At 52.1% G+C, this 19,425-nt stretch overlaps 2 protein-coding genes and 1 pseudogene across 2 annotated transcripts; 1 reads left to right on the top strand and 2 right to left on the bottom strand.

Annotated features, from left to right (window-relative positions):
• Nucleotides 1-1,656: 1,656 nt before the first annotated feature.
• LOC100900915 (transcriptional repressor scratch 2-like) lies at nucleotides 1,657-8,452 on the bottom strand. Its single transcript, XM_003740786.2, has 5 exons — nucleotides 8,287-8,452; nucleotides 2,883-3,064; nucleotides 2,326-2,646; nucleotides 1,968-2,203; nucleotides 1,657-1,816 (listed from the first exon to the last, which is right to left on the bottom strand). Exons 1-5 carry the CDS (start codon nucleotides 8,450-8,452, stop codon nucleotides 1,657-1,659), a joined length of 1,065 nt encoding a protein of 354 aa, XP_003740834.2.
• Nucleotides 8,453-11,416: 2,964 nt separating this feature from the next.
• Nucleotides 11,417-12,357, top strand: LOC100900767 (eukaryotic translation initiation factor 3 subunit G pseudogene; annotated as a pseudogene).
• A 4,798-nt stretch (nucleotides 12,358-17,155) lies between these two features.
• LOC100900625 (homeobox protein vab-15) lies at nucleotides 17,156-19,136 on the bottom strand. Its single transcript, XM_018638525.2, has 3 exons — nucleotides 18,803-19,136; nucleotides 17,730-17,950; nucleotides 17,156-17,553 (listed from the first exon to the last, which is right to left on the bottom strand). The coding sequence occupies exons 1-3, from the start codon at nucleotides 19,134-19,136 to the stop codon at nucleotides 17,389-17,391; spliced, it is 720 nt and encodes a 239-aa protein (XP_018494041.2). The 3' UTR covers nucleotides 17,156-17,388.
• Between the last annotated feature and the right edge of the window lie 289 nt (nucleotides 19,137-19,425).

Raw genomic sequence — 19,425 nt, 5'->3', positions numbered from 1 at the left:
AAGGTCTCAATTCGCTAGAAGTGCATACATATTATTGTTACATCATTCGAGGGGCTCCGATTCAGTAGCGGATATTGGTAGCGAGGTGGCCATTGATGCCGAAATCGCAAGCTCGATCCGAAGTTCTCGCAATTCCGATATACAGCTTTTGATGTTTACAGTGTGAGCATTCATACGAATATGCAGATCCTAAAAAATATATCTGCACAGCAACTCCAGCCAGGGCCATGTCGGATTTCTCCTCCATCTGAACAGTAGAGTCACTGTACTTATAAAATTTTAACGGCGATTCATCCAATCGAATGACTCCGACGCCGGAGAGATGCAGTACGATATCAATCGACTTCGACAAGTCTCTACGACAAACTGATGGCCAACGACAGCAGTCGTCTATGTATATCACGAACGATCCAATTATTGTTCAGGGACGATTCGGCGTTAAGTACTAACGTGGCAATGTAGCAGCCATCTTTGCGAATTCGTCTCTCTGCAGTTTACCGAGAAAATGTAAGTACAATTTCGGCGATCGCTTCGAGAACGTGCTTCGGCAGAAGCTTGTGGTCTGCCTTGTTGGAGCGAGGAAAGATTGAATTAAGGTAAAAAGCGGGAAGAGCGAGGCCGACAAACAATGAAGAAACACTTTGCACACCCAAACAAACCTAGTTCAAGCTTACGCAAGTTCGCACGCAAGCACGCCCGTTTCCATTGGCGGGCCGTCGGCCTTCTTGCCACCCTCCAGGCTGGCCCCACCCGCAACGACCCCACCTCCGTGTCCGACGGAATGTGGTCAGCGTTAGGCGGGCTCGGCGACTCTCCATCAAATGTAGAGGGCAACAGGGCGTTCGACCGCTGGGAATCGATGCTGTAGTCAGTTGTGGCCGTCAATCAGTTTTCGACCATGCCCGCAACGCGAAGCTTCCAAACGCCGGTCCGAGCACCGTTATAGACGTTTCGAGGCAAATGGAAGCTTTTCCTTGCTAGGACTTTCCCCGATCCGAATCACCCAGCTCCTGATTCAGGATTGCTCCGTATGTACATACAAAAAACAGCATCTCGTTGTAGACGTCGTTGTTAGGGCTCCTCCTAGCGTAGCCTTCGGCCGTAGCACGTTGATTAAGTGGAGTCGTAGATTCGTTCTCATCATTCCTGGTGTATATATGTGTATATATGTATGTATGTATATCGGGAAGAATCGATACGGGCATATATGTTCAAAAAAGAGAATAAAGCGCTTATTGGTGTCTTGCTTCTGAGATTTCGATCAATACACGTAGTCTGAACTTGGACAGATGCTCCCGCATCCGTCCTTGTTCTCGTTGTCGTAATGAGTATATGTGGACTTCGCTCTCTGATGATTATTACGGTGTCGATGTCTATCGCCTGACTCATGAACAATTATTATTCCATCATCGTAAACGTTATCCTTGCTATAATTATCATTATTATCCTTATCATCATTATTGTTATCGCTATGAGACATCGCTGTCTCATCACCAGGGGATCCAACCCGCAGTATAGTATAATTTGGTCGTTGTTGGAGCTACGCCGCCTATAACGCACGACGATTTCGTTGACATCAGTGTCCTCGCGCGGCCCGGAAGCCGCACCGTCACGGGGGAATTTCCCTAATGCTGAGCTTAAAACTCTTTCTCTCCTTCAATACTTATGGTGCTTGTTGTTCGATGTTGGTGTCGATGTCGATGGTGGTGGGATCACCTCGCCCTCTTCTAACAGCTGAGCGTCATCCTTCGATGAGTGGCACGCCGACTCCATGTGCTTGTTCAAATAACTTTTGAGGGCAAAGCTTTTCGAGCACCTAAAGGCAGGAAATGGGTCAAGTTCAAATGGAGGGCGCTGTAGCTGAAACTTGGAGCATGTCTAAACTTCGAACTTCGCATGTGCAAAGCTCCCCCATGGAAGTCTCTTGATTCTGCACACGAGCGTAACGATGGGGGAATTCTACTCACCGGGGACATTGGAAATGTTTAGCACCGGAATGCGTCTGCATATGTGCACGCAAGTTGGAGCGATCGGCAAACGCCTTACCGCAGTGCGCGCACGAAAACGGTTTTTCACCCGTATGCGAACGCATATGGCCTTGCAATAGCCAAGGACGCGAGAACGCTTTGCCGCACGTATGGCATTTATGGCTTAGTTTGTGAGTGAGGAGATGCATTGCCAACGCCGGCATCGAGACATACACCTGGAGCGAAGCGTGCGTGAGAACCCTTGGCGATTTCATTCGGAATTCGATTCGGTCAAGTCACAGTATGGTTCGTCATGGAAGCGGAGGAAAAACGTATATGGAGTCGGTTCATTGCCTACCTTGTCGCAGGTCGGACACTTTTTCGCGAGCTGCGAGTCGGGACTGCGGTGCGTCTGCTTATGTCGAGACAGATTCGACGAAGTGGCATAATGCTTCCCACACTCGACGCAGACATATTTTCCAAGACCGTGCACCGGGCTGAGGGAACGCTCACTGTCTCCCGAGGTGGAAGCCGCTGATGAGCAGGGTCTCTTCCGTCTTCGGGGGCGAGTCTGCACCACAACGGCTTGTTCCTGTTCTTCTTCCTCCTCTTCTTCCTCGCATTTGACTTCTTGTACTTCGCTGACAACTTCAATCTCCAATAATGCGGGCTCCTCAATCTGGAATCGAATCTGCATTTCATTCCCTTCCGCAGGCCGGGAATCATTCGTCCGCTCGTTTCCGCGTCTGCCCGAGCGAGCGTAAATGCACTCCGGGTTCGGAGGGGCTCGAGCACCCGGTTAGAAATCTGGACAACACGGAGCTCGCATTGGATTCGACCGTCGGAAAAATAATGGAAAACAAGGGACGGAGGAAGCAATGGAACGAGGGAGTCTCGAAATGCGTGCAAACAAACCTGGGACGTCTTTTGTGCTTTGGCGAAAAACTCCCTCTCGACCTCGTGGAGATGAGCGACGTATTCCGTGGCGTCCGGAGGAGATTGCAGCTCATGATACGTTTTATCCGAAGATCGTACGGGCTTGGAACGAACCTGATAGTCCAGCGGAACGTAGAGCTTCGGGGAGGCGCACGCGTAGTCTGTAAAGAGAATAGAGTCGTGTTATCTCATTCTGGATTCGCGACGCTCATCGTCGGACGCGAAGAACCGCTCTCCGTGTGCTTCATTCTGTGTTGAGTCAAAAAGCAGCGAATCGTTTTATGCTGCTCGCCCCACGGATTTTCTGGCGAGAAGCATCGGACCGTTGTTTGAGAAAAGAATTCCACCCCGATGCGATAAATTAGCGGTTCCGCGGCGCGGAAAATATGAAATCGCGGCTCGAGAGCCTCAGCCTGGTGCCTACGTCGGAGCGTCCAATCTGATAATCCGTGTCAGCGATACCGCTCCCTCTTAATACTGAGGGAGCTCGGTTCACACCGAGAACGCCCTCGAATGTGGGGGCGCGCCCGAGATTCAGCCGGATCCTCGAACGCATATCCCAAATTTGGCTCACACGACTGACCCGCTATTTCGCTAATATCGACCATGGTCGGTCGGATCCTGGAATCCTGTTGCTAGATGGGCAGCTTCCTCCGTCGCCAGACCGTGCGATCGGGATCTCGAGAGAAGGATAACCCGGGAGGGAGAGCCTTAGACATCTCAATCGGCTACGGAACGAAAAATGTCTCGATGATGATTTTGTTATTGCCCCTCGCGTGCTTATGGGAGCCGGTGTCCACGAGGGTGAAGCCCGAAAATCCGCGGGAGATCATGCGCCTCCAAATCCAGAAAATGAATTTAATCGACTCTCGTCAGCGTCAAGTGTCCATCAGACGTACTTCCGAGAGGATCTGGAGTGGTGAACCCCAGCCGTCCCGGCTCAAGTTGAAAGGATCTAAGGCTCTCCTCCAAGCATTGTTTTCCTTTCGGGAGATTCTATCATCCTTGTGCTTACCGGAAATCCAGGACCACTAGGTAAATTTCATTCAGCAGAGCCGAGGGATCCAGGAATGAGTCCTACTATCCTAGCTATGAATTTTTTTCAAGCTCAGAACCATCGATGCCTAATTTCCGCTGGCGGATCGTTTCCCTCCCGAGATTCGTCCTAGTCAGCTGGAGGAGGTTTCACACGAAGATGTATATAAATGAAATGTGTATATAAGATCGAGGGCGAATAAACTAGCCGGCCGCAGGTGCAGTATCGGCCCCCGTAAAAAAAAGGCGTGTCGGAGAGCTCAGGCGACTGGAAGGAGACTACCGAATACTTCAGGAGAGACTCGTACACAAAGTACAGCGAGGGAACAAGAATCTCGTCGTAGATCACGCTAGGGTGGAAACCGTCTTCGCGGTTAGTCCATCCGTCCGCTCGTCCGTCTATCCACTCGTACGTCAGCCTGTTCGGCCGAGTGACTAAGGCTAGTTGGCTGCTCGTTGGCTTTGCTCGCTAGACAGACGGAATCTCTCGGGCGGATTGCCGAGGAGAAACTCCCATTGCTCCATGGAGGATTGCGTTTTTGTGTTTGGCCACCCTGCCATCGGTGGATGTTCTGCTTGCGGCCCCGAGAGCCCATCGAACGAGGCTGTTTGACTGTCTGCTTGCCAGCCAGCCAGCGAGAGGAGCGAGCAGGCTGCCTGTTGGATCGGGTGGCTTATGGCCCTAGCTCTTTGAAACCAGTATTTTTCCTTTCCCCAAGCTTCCGGTTCCTCGCTTGGGAGCCCCTGCCGCTGCATCCGATGTCCCTTCTCCTCCTCCTTCTTTCCTCAGCTATGGGAACCACCGCGAATCTCGGCCCGGTCGTATTCACCTGTTCGACAGCCCAACACTTCTTGAGCTTCCAATGTCTGAGGCGGTCGCTATCTCCATCTACCGTTCGAGGATATATGTGCATGTACAGAACGAGGCTTTTACTGAGAATTAATGTCGCTCGGCTGCGTACAAAACCAACGGGAATGACACTCAAACGATGTATGGACTCCTCGACCGCACGGCGTTACTTGGGAACCCACTTTCAAGGAACACTTTCCCTGATCTCGGGGAAAATAAACTCCGCCTTCCGGATCGCTCTCGAAGCTCTCGGTTTCGAGGAACTCAAAGATTTTGTCTGTTTTCATTCACCAGTACCCACATTGTCCAGATCCCGCTACCGACACGGAGCGGATCGCGTTCAAAGCTCACAGATAACATCAAGCCGAAGATTCGAATCCGTCGACGGGCAGGAGAATTTGTGCGCTCGAGCGCGCTCGATTCGCGATGTTTTATTTCTTCCCCTCAAGCGAGGTTTACTCAAGCGACCCGTCGTGTGCGATCGGAATCTTCAGCTACGGGAAGTCTCGACGCTATCTCCGGAGCATATCCTACGCTGAATTCTTCAAGAACGCTATCGGAGCCTCGTGCCGCCGATCGACTACGGAACTAGGTTGCCGCGAGTTCGAACTCCACGAACGTCAAATATTTTGCTGTTCGATCGGTACGGCATCGCGATAAACGATCAGCGTCGTTCAATCCTCCAGATACGCGGCGGATACGATGAGTTTTTGAGCGTTCATCGTCGGGGGGGGGGGGGAAAAGGCACGAGCGGAAAGATTAAACCACATCAGATTCCTCGATTTCAAGGATCGGGCAGCGAGGTTCGCCGGCACTCCGACGTCGTGACGTATTGTGGGTGTGATCGACGTCGAATTACCCGTACAGCCGCTGACGAAGCTCTCCCCCCACAAATCAACGGAGAGACTCGTTAGCGTCCTTCTGTCTATCGAGCTCGACTGAAGAGGAGCGAAATTGCATGATTCCGCTGATCCTTGCTCCGACAAGCCTATCAGGTAGGTACAGAGTCATGATCATGATCTGGAGTTCCCCCGTTTTCAGTGGCTGATACCGGCTTTGCTGTTCCGTGGTTTGGGAAAAACCCTTCACGAGGAAAATACACATCCACGCCGGATCGTTTCGGGAAGCTCGCTCGCCCCGTTTGCGGAATTTCACTCCCGCGAAGCGTGCGTGGGAACCCTGTGACACGACTGCAGACTCGACTGCAATGGATGAGCTGCCGGAGCTCGCCACTGTATTTGAGGAAAGACGTCTCGACAATGTCTACGCTGTGGAAGCCTTCGAATCGTACATGATGCGCCTGTAATATTTCAGATGAGCTCCGTCAGGTCGTATCGATCGAGGCTTGTTTCGTAGGCGAACCAGCTAGGTGGTCGGCCCCTGGCCGGCTGCTATGCGCGGCTCGGTAGACATGCATCGAATGTCTTCACGGAGCGTTGGGTCGTCGTCGTCGTTCATTATGTGCGTCCAGTCGTCGATATTTAATACGCCTGGTCTGTTGCCCGCCAGGAATACCCGATCGGTCGTCAGCTGGCCCTCCGGCTCCGACGGGCTGCCAAACGAGCTTCCAGACAAGCTTTTACCAACATTGCTTTATCGGATATCTGCTCCGACCGTCCGCTCTCCGCTCGCTCGTCCCACGTTCTTCCCGTCGAGCTCCACTCTCGTAGTACACCCGTTCCGTCTCCCGACCGTTAGTCAGTTGCTCGGTCGGAGCGGTATCGTTGCGACGACCCTCATTTCCATCGCCTTTCTCTTTCCGGGAACGATGTGACGGTGTGCAAAAAACCGCGGCGGAAAAAAAGCGCACGAAACTTTGACCAATGTTGGTCCATCGCGGGTGGCTGCAGGAGGGAGTTACCGTCGACGTCGTTCCCGCAATGCTCCGTCCGAACGAAGATGGCACTGCCGATGGTTTCTCTTTCAGATTCCTTCGCCTGCGATGCTCCGGGGCATTGTCCGAACTCCTGAGTTAGCGGAACGTGGAACCCACAAGATGCCAGATCTTCTTTGTGCCCGCGGGAGTGCGCAGCCAATTGTATGAATACATGAAGGAACAGAGCCGGAACAAGCTCCAAAAACGGCCGCACGGATCCCGTGATGATCGCGTTTCCGAGGATAATTTCCTTTGGAGCGCGGTCGCAATTTTCCCTGCAGCTCAATATAAGTTCCCGCTGCTCAGTGTCCAGGAGCGTTCTCTCTCCCACGATTCCACTCGAGAAGCGAGATCTATTTCGTGGATCACCTTATGGAAGGTCCGAACTGGAGATAAATGGTGGCGCCCAGGTGGGCATCGACTCTGGACATTTCGAGGTTGGACCGTCTTTTCCAAAAGGTCAATACGCTGATACCGCAATGACCTCCGGCACGGACATGGTATTCTCTGAGCCACGCAACCTTTTGATGATCAGTTCAGGCACGAACTGTATCGCTCTCGTGACAGCGACGCCAGCGCAGAATCCAACGGAAACTTCGAGGCTACGTCGTGTCTAACACGCTTTCGCGAGCGTCTGACTTGAAGCATATGCATGAAAGGTCGACTCCCGCTAGGAATCCGCTACGCGAATGAGAATTCTCCTGGGATCGTCGCGCTCATCTGCGAAAAGATCGCCCCGACCACCGACGCCCGTTCCCGCTCGTTCCCCCATCCCACTCCCCGAAGAATCGTCATTTAAAATCAAGTCTGGCCACTCAGTCTCTCAGCTTTGATTGAGACGCCGTCCTGGCTCACTCGATGGAGGACCTTCCCGAGGAGACTGATTTAATTTGAGCGAGGCCACCGTACGATTGAGTCTTGCTCGAGGATTTCGATGAGCGGGCTCAAAGACGACGAGCGGATGATCGTCGCGGTAAACCAGATCGACGCGCACCAAGGTCGGAGAGAATTGAGACCGCAGCGATCGGCGTGTTTCCGTAACCGTTGTTTCCCCCGGAGAGCTAGGCGCCGGAGTGGCAGAGTTTCTTCGACGCTCGGGTTATAAATTGTTTTATACGAAAACTCCACGACATAGCCACCTTGGGATTTTACTGTGCACAAGGTCCAATAGCTATTTTGACTCGACTTTTCGCTCGCCGGGCGTCCTCGAGGAGAAGACAGGAACTTCATACAGGTAGCTCGTTTCGAAAAGTGGGAAACAAGATCTATCCAGCGAAGAAGTTCAGACGGCTCAACCATAATTCAGATTGTGTTTCCGCCTAAGTTCCACAGGTGAGCGGGAAGCCGTTTCTCAATCGTTCCCCGTTCCCGAGATGCGAATCGCCAATCTATGTGGAAATTCCCTCACTCCGATCCTCCGCGTACCGACGTTCTATGCGGAACGCTTATCGAATGTGTTCAATTCGAGCTGATTTCGCGATTCCATAGTCCCCGAGACCGAGAACATCAACAGGCGGGAAATCGGGGTTTTTGTTTACACGCCAGGGTTCGGGCCGATTCATCTTGCGGTCCCTCGACAACAAGCGTCGCGCCGCGAGTCGATACCTTATTTCGACACTCACCTGCGAGCTTCTCCAATTCCGAGTAGTATCCGTTTCCGAAAAGTGTCTGTTGAGGAGCCAATGCACCTTCCGAGAGGGAATCGGGACCTCCGTTTCCGATAGCCCAACGCGGTTTGTCTCCCATGTCGGGTAGTTTCATCTTCTTGACCAGGAATGAGCGAGGCATCAGAGAGGATAGTGGGCGTCAGAATCAGGATTCGGGATAAAGGAGGGGGATGAGGAAGGCTGCTGTCACATAACTGATGTTCCTATTGCCGGGAGACGACATTTCTGCTGTCTCTACGATCAACGACGACCACCATTTTGGCTAAACGGAGGCCACACGAAACGATCAGAAGGAACGCCCGGAGACGACGAACTCAGAAGCTTGTTCCGAACTTTCGAGGACAACAGTCAGGAGTGGATGACGCTGTCGACAGGTGGGACGACGTTGGGTCCTTCGAGAAAAGCCTCTTGAAGACTTGGATGTTGCCAGTTGAAGTACAGCCAAGCAGTTTGGGAGGTGTTGTATCGGACTCGAAGCCCACGCATGCGATCCAACAAGTCGTTTCAGTCTCCCTCGCGCTTCCCGCACCTCGCCTGGAACCAACCGAGGCGCTGTGGTCGCCTCGCTCGAGGCTCGCCTCAGTCGGCCGCTTTGCCAAGCATCACTGGGGTGAGGGTGAGGGAATCGCGGATGAGGAACAATCCTTATACTAACGCGTGCGCCGAGCATTCCCCAAATTTACCCCGCACCCCCTAAGGGCTCTCCCTCTTTCTAGTGCTCGGTGCGCCTTTCATTCATTTCGAGCCGCTCAATCGAACTCGAGTCGAGCTCGGAGGGAGCATAGTCATTTGAAAAACTTTCTCCGTTCCCGCTGACGCTGCAATCTGGAGGGATTTGAGCACCGAGAGGACATTCGTTGCATTGTCACACACATGTCTACGATGAGGAGAAACTATTCACACAAACAAGCAGAGAACAAGCCCACATCCCGGTGTGTGGGTATGAATCTATTTCCCGAAGTTGATTTTCTTAATCATGACGGGGCACTTCAAGGCCCTCGGGTGGAGTTTTTCTCGAATTTACCTCCGCGCACCCCTGGACGGAAGTGGGCCTATGTGACTAATCATGACTTCCGAGAGGGACATTAGAACATCTTGGATTCGGAAAAATGAAGTGGGGTTCATCCTCAAGAGCTCCGATTTCCGATCGTCGAAAGACTCGAGGAACAGCATGAATTACACTCAGCAAATTAGCGATATCTACCGTTGCCGGACCGAACCGAGGCTGATATTGGAAGCTGAGCGTATAAAAGAGACAGTTGGTGCTGTCGCTTCGATTCCGAAATCTGAGCCGACTTCACACCCTATGTTCAAACTACAGGCGACAGAATTTTCGCTCCCAACCCTTCTAGCGCAGCGCTCTTGTCCCCCGTACCGCGGCGATCGACCGAACCTTGCCGTTGGACACGGGATATCTTCACGTGATTGCTCGAAAACTTGAATCGAGCCGAATCGCCGTACTCGCTGCTCGAGGATTCTCGGCTCCTGGGTCCAGGTTGGCTCAGTGCGAAAATCCCGCTCGAAGTGGAGAGAATCGAGCCCGACTGAGCCACTCCTGATTCGTAGTGCCTGCTTCCTGGGTTTATCTTCTTCATCAACAGCGAGAGCCGTGCCCTCCACGGAAGCGCCGGGTTCCTCCGTGTATCGACACACCATGGCAAAGGCAATCGACAGTGGTTCTCATGACCGTAAGCGTCAATGAGCTACGTGGGCTCTGCCGGAGGAGGATGTGATCCCCGGAATCGATGCAGATGGTTCCCTAGGTTGAGCAATCTTCTCAGTTTCCAGGGGCTTTTGATCTCGACCCACGTTCCGATTGATTGAGGATGGCATTGCTCCTCCCCGCTAATCAGGATATTTACGATGATGAACTAGATGGAGCTGTCATTTCCTGTGAGCTTCTCCATGTGACTTACCCGGCGGCGTCCGCGGGATTTTTTTCGGGGGGAAGAATGGGCGCTAGACCGAGTCTTCCCATGAGGCTGATATTCAACAAAGCTATAGCCCCCTCAGCAGCCCCCTCCTGTGGACGCGCTCGGACTCATCATCTCGGATCTGAAACAGGTGAATTCGATGCCCAAGAAAGCTTGCTCGCCGTCTGGGATTGGTGCCATCCGAGATTTCTGTCGGAATGTTCCTCAGGCCCGGAAGTGATTCTTCGCAATAATTCCTGGTACGTATCGCTCCATCGTCCAAACATTCGCTAATGTTCCCAATCAGGGAGCCAGAGATCATATCGTTGATATTATATCTTGATTTATTTTCATTAGTTATAGAACAATCCGGGACGACTATCTTCAGTGTGGTGTGCCTAACCGCCTCAGCTCATCGCTGATATAACGCTACCCGGCAAATCGTCAGGTTATAACGACACGCGAGGATGCTGGCGTCAGTATTCCAAGGGAGACTCAGGTACCCGGGATTGAAGATTTCCATCCCGAAATCCGTTCTCACCGCAAATTATTCCTTCCCCTAAAGTATTCCTGATTCCTTATTCGTCTAGCAGAGATCACAGTCATCACTCCCGCTAGCAGCATCGCATCGTCCGCGAAGGCACTGAAAGCTTCCGGGGTTCTAGTACCGGATCGGATGGCTTTTTCCGGCAATTCCCCAACTCCTGGGGGATGGAGAAACTGTTCCGACAAACAGCTACTCCTGTAAAACTTCAAGCCGACACCTCATCGCGCCGAGCTGCCACGGGATCGCGGGTCATGAACGTATCCTAGAGCCGCACACTTTAGCATCGGAGTCTCTACCAGACACGCAGTGTTTTGATTTGCTGCGGATCGACAGACAGCGAGTGGGGCACGCGAACGCGAAGTAGATTTTTCCCTGGCTCCGTCCCAGCCATGATAGTCAGTATTCAGTGGTGCTCGCTGCTCTGCTCTAGGCGGTCAACTGTGGGTTGAGCGTTGACCCACCACTCTCTGACGGAGACGTAGTGGAGGAAAGCCAGACTTCGTTTTTGCTGAATTCTACGCCGGTTTGTCTCTGACGGGTCCGGTTCGGAACGGACAAACCCGGGTCTCCACTAATCGGACAGTACTTCGGCACCCTTGAATTTGGAGCGGCGTGTTTTGCGACACAGCCTCGGCCTCGCGGAGAAAGGCTCGCTTGTGTGCTTCACCATGAATAAATCGTCGTGGGCGGATCGAGTCGACTTTGAGGATGGTGTAGTGAATGTGCCCGATGAAGTGGTCGATGGAGACATCAAGATTATCACAGACTTCAGGGAAATCGAAGGGAAGAAATTCCGAGTCACGCGCACATACAGAGTGGAAAAGAAACAGGTATCCAGATCGATCGCGTACCGGAAGTCTCTACCAAAATACGGCGACTCGAAGAACGACGCCGCTGGTCCGAATCCTGCGACTACGTTAGTAGATCAAGAGGTCCTCATGCAGCTGGTCTCAATCAAAGCAGGAGTTGAGGAACCGCAGGAGACAGAAGAAGAACTTCAACTCCAAGTGAAACAACAGCTCAATAAAATAGTTTCCTGCAGAATTTGCAAGGAGGAGCACTGGACGACACATTGCCCTTACAAGGATCGAATGCCATCGTCAGCGCAACTCGATGAGAGCAGTAGAGCGGCAGCTGCCGCAGCGAACGCGGCGTCCAAAGGACTCGATTCCGCGAAGACGAGCCGCTACGTTATCCCAAGCATGCGCGACGGTGGAAGTAGACGAGGGGAGTCGATGGCATACTCGAGACAGCCGCGAGACGAGAACACTGTCCGCGTCACCAACCTTTCGGAGGATATTCGCGAGCGGGACCTGCAAGAATTGTTCAGTGCATTCGGACCGCTGGAGAGGACTTATCTAGCCAAAGACAAAATCACCAATCAATCCAAGGGATATGCCTTCATTTCCTACAAATATAAGGAACACGCGCTGCAAGCCATCAACCATCTGCATGGTTACGGCTATGACAATCTAATCCTATCCGTAGAACTCGCGAAGCCCAGCAATTAGGTAAAGAGAAAAATTAATAAATCAAATAGGCGCTAATTGGAAGCGTGATTTTTGAGCTCAAAGCTCGGAGTCTTTTTTTCCACGTGCCTTCGACGCTCGCCCGCATGAACCCGTTTAGACGCGCCGGTAATCTTTGAGCATGGCTATTGAACGGAATTTTAGGCCTGCCATCGTATAAGACCCTCCCGGAGCCCGGAAATGCCAGTATGCAGATTAGCATCATTGATGAGTTCAACATGTTATGTAGGTAGCACGTCTTGATGAATCGATAAAGTTTGCGATCGAGTCCCCTGTCCCCTCGGACAAGCCCGACGCGGGCTAGCGGAGACCGGTGAAACCATGATGTTCTCCGGAACGATGGCGAGAAAAATAGCAGTCATGGAGAGTACTCGAAATCCGAGCCAGGATTCTCTAAGTAAGCAAAGGCCTACTGCCCGGCTCAGGAGGTCCCGCGAGCGATTCAATGGATCTTCGAAGCGACGAGAAATATAAGGTAGTGTCCGTAGGACCGACCCCGGCATGATCATCTGCTTCTATGAATATTAAAATTCCAGACAGAACGGCGCCGTTCGGTGAAGGAACCCAGAAGATCCTCGGAACTGAAGCACCGACGCTCGTCATCGTAGAGATCTTGCTCTCGACCACGCGGGTTTACGACTACTGGGGGCAAGGGGGAGTGAGTGGACTGTCGGATGCGATGGCCGTCCCTAACAATCAGTTCGACCGCTGAGCATGATTGACGAGCAGCTCTAAGAGGGGAACAGACCCCCGGTGCCCCCATCTGGGTACTCACCTGGTAAAGTCTAACTGCGACAAGCTGGAAGGACTGGGACAATGATATCAAATTTGAAATAGTTCAATTAGATCGATTCTGAGGGTTCAATCACTCCACGAGTTGAACGAGTGTCGTTACAGGGAACCTCGACTTGCCCGATCGATGAGGAATGTTGGTACCGCAGAAGTCAGACGCAGATCTTAGCTTATGTTCGGGGAAAAGACCGTGTTTTCAGCTCGAGTGAAAGCCGATTCTACGTCCGAGGATTTGTTGCGCGTCTTTGCCTAAGCGCAGAATATAACGAGAGCCTAATGCGGAAAACTTCGAGACTCTTTTAATGGAGCTGTTTCGGAATGACCTGGGACGGAGGCGTCGCGCGACGTCCGGACCTATGTATCTCCAAGAGCCTCCGTAGGGTGTGACTGAACCGAATCAAAGCTCTCGTCTTGCAGACTCTGCGAGCGACTTCGAAGCTCGATTCAAGTTGGAAATTCAGTTTATTCCTTGAGAGTCATCTCCTGGGAGCCCTCCGAGATTCCCAGTCGGACTTCCTCCGTTAGACATGGGGGGCGCGCTAGTTGCACTGGGGGCAACAGTGTGCGGTACCCTCGCAGAGCCACCGAGTAGAGCTCTGATTGGAGCTGCGGCGATACGCTAAGCATATGTGTACGAGCCACGCTGAGAACTCGCGACGTCGACGGTCGCGACTGCCAATCATCCCATCGTTTAAGTGTCTCCGTCCCTTGAGAGTTTCTCCATCTAGGTCCCCGTTCAATGTATCTCTGCGGCATGGTTGATGTTCCGAGCAATCCTTGTAGCCCTCTTTTTCGCCCCCTCCCGCTGAGGAGGGAAGCAGCTATGACGTCTGCCGAAGCCAAACCTCACTGGAGCAGCAAAATCCTGCGGGACCTCCGATTACGCCCGAGAATCGCCCCAACGAGCCTTAGTGGCTATGGAAGAGCAAGGATAGCGGGAATTCGCTTAGAATACCTTAGATTCTACCTGAAGAACGCACCAAAGCCTTCGGAGAGCGCTCCTGGAACTTCACACAGTCCGTCGCTGTGAAGACGGCGTTTGAGGCACCCCATCCTCCTGATCGCTCCACGTGTACATGAGGAGGGCCCAGAAGTAGAGCATCAGGTACATCCGCGCTTCATGTTGATGGGGCGACTCGCCTCAGAAGAAAGTTCCGTCTTTCTCATCCTAGCTCGGTATTCTTTCTGCAACTCTCATCCCATTGAGCTGATACCCGAACAACGTGTAATCGCCGTGCACGCATCTAGAATGTTTCTCATAGGTGATATATTCGGGCTTGAACGAATAGCGATGGAACCCAACTCCGTTTGAGAGACGCTCCGAGTATTCCTCGCGTTCTAGCCGTATAAAATATTCGAAGCATTCGACGTCCAGGTTCCTTGATATCCAGTTTGCCGATCGCTTAAGCGAGGAGGCGTCCGTCTAACGTTCGGACGATGAAAATTACTCGCGCCGTGATCTGCTTTCCGAGAGGCCAAATATCGAATCTAGAGAATTCCCAAACTAAGATTGTCCTTGTCGGAACCTCGACCCGATTCTCTGCGTCAGCGTCGCTCCACATACCTCGTAAACAGTCCGCGAGCTCGGATCCAGATGTCAGCGACTGATTCAATCTTGACGCCATTGCCGAGACGTTCAGGTGAGCCTTTATCGAGGAATCCAGGAGGCAGTGTTGACCCTCCTGACCCCTTTGAGCTTCCTGGGTTCCTGCAATCCAGAGCCGACTGCATGTGGCGAGATGCGGAGAGCTGAGATTACCTACTTATCATCTCTTTGTTTGCGGAGATCATGGTCCCGTTTGTGCACAAGAGCGAGGGGAATGTTCTGCCCGTTCGACAACATGCTTTGCCAGCATGCTCTCCCGGCACCATATCACGAGGTAACTTCCACGGAATCTGCCGTGCATCGATGCTATGTAGTTGTCGGTTGCAATCCTCAGGATGGAATAGGAGAGCAAATGTATCTGTCCCCGGAACTCTGCAGTCGCCGAGCCAAAATCGGCAGCGGCGATTGTCAAATCGCAGTCCGCGGAACAAAATGATTGAGCCACGGTGAAGCCTCCCGAGCATCCACCGAGAAGTCGCGAACCATACCTCGTTAGCCGGAGGCGAGAAAAAAGTCCGAGGATACGGGTACCCCTGTGTCTACTTGGTGGTTTCAGCAGATGGTCAAGGGCCGATAGCCATGTTGAATGGCCCAGATGCGCCGCTCCGATTTTGGATTCCTGTACATCGTAAACGACGGAAATTTATATTCAGAACATTTCGACTATCTATTGAATGCATTACGGTTTGTGTCGAGCTACCGCTTACTCAGATATGCTGGCTAGGATCGATTCACTCGGACTAATTGTGGATGAAGACTTCCTGTGACGCTGCGGACATGATTTGCTTGGACAGTAGCGAATTGCATTGCGAACTTCGCCGCGCGTTTGCTGACGTCGGCGTCGAGTCGGATCTGTCAGAGCCGTAGGAAGACGGACCAATGATGTGCGATTGGGGCATTCCGTTGCAGCCGACGGATAGCTCGGAGCGATCTGCTCCTGACAAGCGGATTTTATTGATACCATCCACGTTGTCCCGAAAGGAAATTTTCTAGTTCGGATGCGACACCCGACTGGACGCGGAGGATGGTCTGCAGTGACCTTGCAGATCCGGAGAGATGGCTTATCTGCCTCGGGATTTCGGCCACTCCCAGGACATTCACTCCTGAAGTTTGAGTATGGGAGCTTGTCGCTAAGTTGAATCCCAGCCCCTCGTGAAGGCTCTCTTTCTAGCTCTCGATCTAGTCTCCTCCTCGAAAAAATCCTGGGTACGCGCCTGGATGGAGCGCGAGCGTGGTATCCTCTTCGGCGGGGATCTTTTCGGGAGAATTCCGTTCCGGATCACTCAAGTTAAGGCCGATCAAATCCCCGGCGTCTAACACGCCAGCCTCGGGCTCAGGGTAGTTAGAGGGAGAAGGCAAGCAGGTCTAGCAAACATGTATTGTATGGATGACTCAGGGAAAGCACCGCAAAAATCGTATCGTACGATTAGGTTGGAGTTGTGAAAATACTTCGAGCGCGAAGAATCGGCTCACGAGCTTGTGTAGTGCAGGAAGATTCCGACGACGACGATCGTATCTCTCCGAAGTGTTTCCGGTCAGGGAATCCCGACCACATCACATCATCCCATCGATGACCCGCGAGCCTGAGACTCTCATCTGTTCCCATTGGGCCACCGTAGGATTGATCACTGAAAGCAGGCTCCTCTTTACTCAAGCCGACTGATTTCTTGTTGCTCTTTGGAGGTTTTCACTCTTACATATAGCTTACTCCGCCTCCTCTGCTCCGAGGATGAGCGGAAAACCTCGCCGAACGATCGGAATAAATCGCTTCAATTTGCCCGACGGGTCGTGTATTTTGTATGAGTGAAGTCCGTTGGTACTTCTTCTTCGTGGCTGGTCTTGAAGTCGTCGTTGTTGATGCGGCGGCGATCGCGGCAAAATGTTTTCAATTTTCTTTGGCGATTCGTAATTAATTCCGGCGGAGCTTTTTATTGCATTCAAACGTTAATCATGCGGGTCGGATCGCGGATATTCGGATCGAAATTTCGCCTTCACTGTTTTATTTTCTCCGCCTCGCCAGCGCAAAGCGTTTTCTCCACTTTCGTGGGATACGGAGGAGCTACGATGGCTAGTTTAGGAAGTCACTGTTCCCGATTATCGTGCGAATACAACCGGGAGGACATCTCGATCCAGACGACACAAAAAAAACGCATGGCTCCTTTTTGAAAAAAGCGGATACGCCCAGGGCAGGGCGACAGAGAACTCCACGAGCTTCGTTTGGGATTTCCCATCTTTAATTCTGTCCTCCAATTCATACCATTTGGTGAGCTACCGTTTACCTTACAATACAAAACAGGGTGAATTTTCAGCACGTCTTCTTCAGCATAAGCCTTCGGGCAGTTGTGGCTAGACATGTGGACCCTCGCTATTTACAGACTTATGTACAATAGAATATGAATTATTTAAGCTTCAGCGGGTGTGTCGTGTGTTGATACGTCTGTCTGTGTACATGGACCATCGCTAATATGTATTGGAGAAGAGATTCGCCCCTTCCGGAAATGAAAATAGGAACGGATGCCCCTTTGGCAATCTACTGTTTTGACTGCGCGTCAGAAGAGGGTAAGGCACTCGTTTCCGATCTGGGAATTCACCCACGGAATCGCTCCGCGCGCTGTCTACGTCGCCCGGCCGGTGAGGAACGATGGATTGAGTGGCGATCGCGGCTGAGTCTCACGGAAAATCTGATGTAGAAGGTTGTAGTTGAAGACTCAGAGGCAGCATCTGCGAATGGGAACCTTGAGGTGCTTGTTGTCGCATCGACATCCGCAGCTTTTCGACTTCGGCCTCCTTCAAGCGTTTCTCTTTGGCTCGTCGATTCTGGAACCAGATTTTGACCTGCGGGGCATGCGATTTGATGTTTAATTCCCAAAATTATTATATCGAGGTGTCATTCTTCTCCAGCTCGGATCTGGTGCATCGAAGAACCGGTATCGAGCGTTCTGAACTGACTGCGAGATCGACTCGGAAGCGGCATCGATTAGGTCACAACCACAACTCTCGGGAATTCTCACCTGAGTTTCTGTGAGTTTGAGTTCGTTGGCGAACTCGGCTCGTTCCGCTATCGACAGATATTGCTTGCCCCGGAACTTCCGTTCCAATGAAAGAAGCTGCTGGGTGGTGAAGGGGGTTCTGGGTTTACGATTCGACTTGTGGCGCCGTAGCTGACATCGCACAGGAACGGCCGGTCCCTGAGTTAAGGCTTGCAACCGGAGTTGCTGAAGCATTGCACTGCCTGGAAACATACCCGTAAATGAGTCGAGAGGCAGACTGGAGGTCGACCAAAAATTTGACGAATCGTCGAATCATCCAACCCGAGGCTCTTCCCCGAGACTTGAGATGACCCCAAAGCCATTCGATCTATTTGAATTGATTCTAAACCGGGGCAATCATCCCTGGGCTCACTCAGATTTCCTCCCTGGTAATTCTGTTCGAATCTTATAAAGGTTCTCGGCCGAGAACATTTACTGCTGATAATGAGTCAATCGTTTTATGACCGACGTTCAGAACTGTACCGTCCTTCTTGAGGACTTAATTGCTCACCAATATTCGGTCAGTGCTGTTCTTTGCGCAGTTTGACCCGTCTACTCTTGAGGTCTAGATTAGTTTACAATTACCCTGGACACGTAGAATGTGCGACATGCGCCTGAGGAAGGAGCTGCTCTCGAATCTAGTGGTCGGTATACGTGCGCTACCGGTTAACCGAAGAGTCTCCAGAGAAGAAAGATATTTAGTTCTTCAGATTTTTTGTATTCCACGTCGAACATCGCAGCTGAATGAGGAAAACTCTCATCCGCCCGTCTCCTAGTTGGTAATTGGCCACAACGCGCGACGGGCTCCCCGTCTTCCCAGGCCGAGTTTGCTGGAGAATCGACAACGATGTGATCTTTCGCAAGGGCAGAGAAGATTCCTCCTCGTGGAAAAGACCGAGGTTCGAGGAATTCTAGCCGGAAAATCGGCATCATACTCGACCCTAAGGAAAGCGATGCGTCTACCGCGTGAAGTTCTAGGTGACTTGTGAGAACGATTCCTAGGATCTCAAGTTCCTCGGAACTCGATACACGTTGGGAGATAACGGAAAGCTTACCCGTTAAGAGTTGACTCGCGAATGGTGAGGTCATCCAACTGGCGCTTAAACTTTGCGGATTCGGCAACACCGGCGAACCCATCGCAGCTGGGAGAAGGGGGTACACTTGAGGCAGGAATGGATTCGGGGGCGGTGGCGGTGAGGGAGTCGAACTGCTGAGATCATCGACGTGTATTTCCGGTGAAGAAGGAGGTGGTGATTCGGGTTTCTTGGCCAATATCGAATCCACCGAGAATATGCTCAGCTTCTGTTGGGGTCGCTCTTCAGAGGACGTTTCCCGTTCCGGGGAAGGCGTTCGACTCTCCTTGCTCGTGGTTGAGCAGCTGAGATCCATATCGAGGATAGTCACTAAAGTCCTCCGTCACACTCGCTTCGCTCGTAATTTTGATCCGCTGGCACTTCAACTTCTCGGGGGTGAGATTAGGAACACAGTCTTTAACGATTTCCACTCGGGGAAGAGGGTGTCGATCTTCAGAGATATCGATGGTCCGCCAGCAGGCCACAGATCGCTGGAGAAGCTTCGCAGCTTCGGAACTTCGTGTAATTCCAAAGCACTTACACTTGCTCGACGCCGTAAGGTAAGCTCTCTTGCGAGGAAGTGTCGCTTCACGGCGGACGTCCTC

The sequence above is a fragment of the Galendromus occidentalis genome, unplaced genomic scaffold (assembly GCF_000255335.2).
Source record: "Galendromus occidentalis unplaced genomic scaffold, Mocc_1.1 scf7180000077086, whole genome shotgun sequence".
In the NCBI taxonomy this organism is placed as follows: Eukaryota; Metazoa; Arthropoda; class Arachnida; order Mesostigmata; family Phytoseiidae; genus Galendromus; species Galendromus occidentalis.
The sequence above is the reverse complement of the archived record's forward strand: the minus strand, read 5'-3'. Positions and strand labels throughout refer to the sequence as shown.

Bases quoted from the DNA above. Each gene is read 5' to 3' on its own strand.
- LOC100900915 (XM_003740786.2), bottom strand. From the start codon at position 8,452: ATGCCTCGCTCATTCCTGGTCAAGAAGATGAAACTACCCGACATGGGA. The intron at 2,204-2,325 runs GTAGGCAATGAA...GCTTCGCTCCAG, and splicing joins AGTGTCCGACCTGCGACAAG to GTGTATGTCTCGATGCCGGC. The intron at 1,817-1,967 runs GTGAGTAGAATT...TCCTGCCTTTAG, and splicing joins AAACATTTCCAATGTCCCCG to GTGCTCGAAAAGCTTTGCCC.
- LOC100900625 (XM_018638525.2), bottom strand. From the start codon at position 19,136: ATGGATCTCAGCTGCTCAACCACGAGCAAGGAGAGTCGAACGCCTTCC. The intron at 17,951-18,802 runs GTAAGCTTTCCG...GTATGTTTCCAG, and splicing joins CGCGAGTCAACTCTTAACGG to GCAGTGCAATGCTTCAGCAA. The intron at 17,554-17,729 runs GTGAGAATTCCC...CATGCCCCGCAG, and splicing joins TCAAACTCACAGAAACTCAG to GTCAAAATCTGGTTCCAGAA.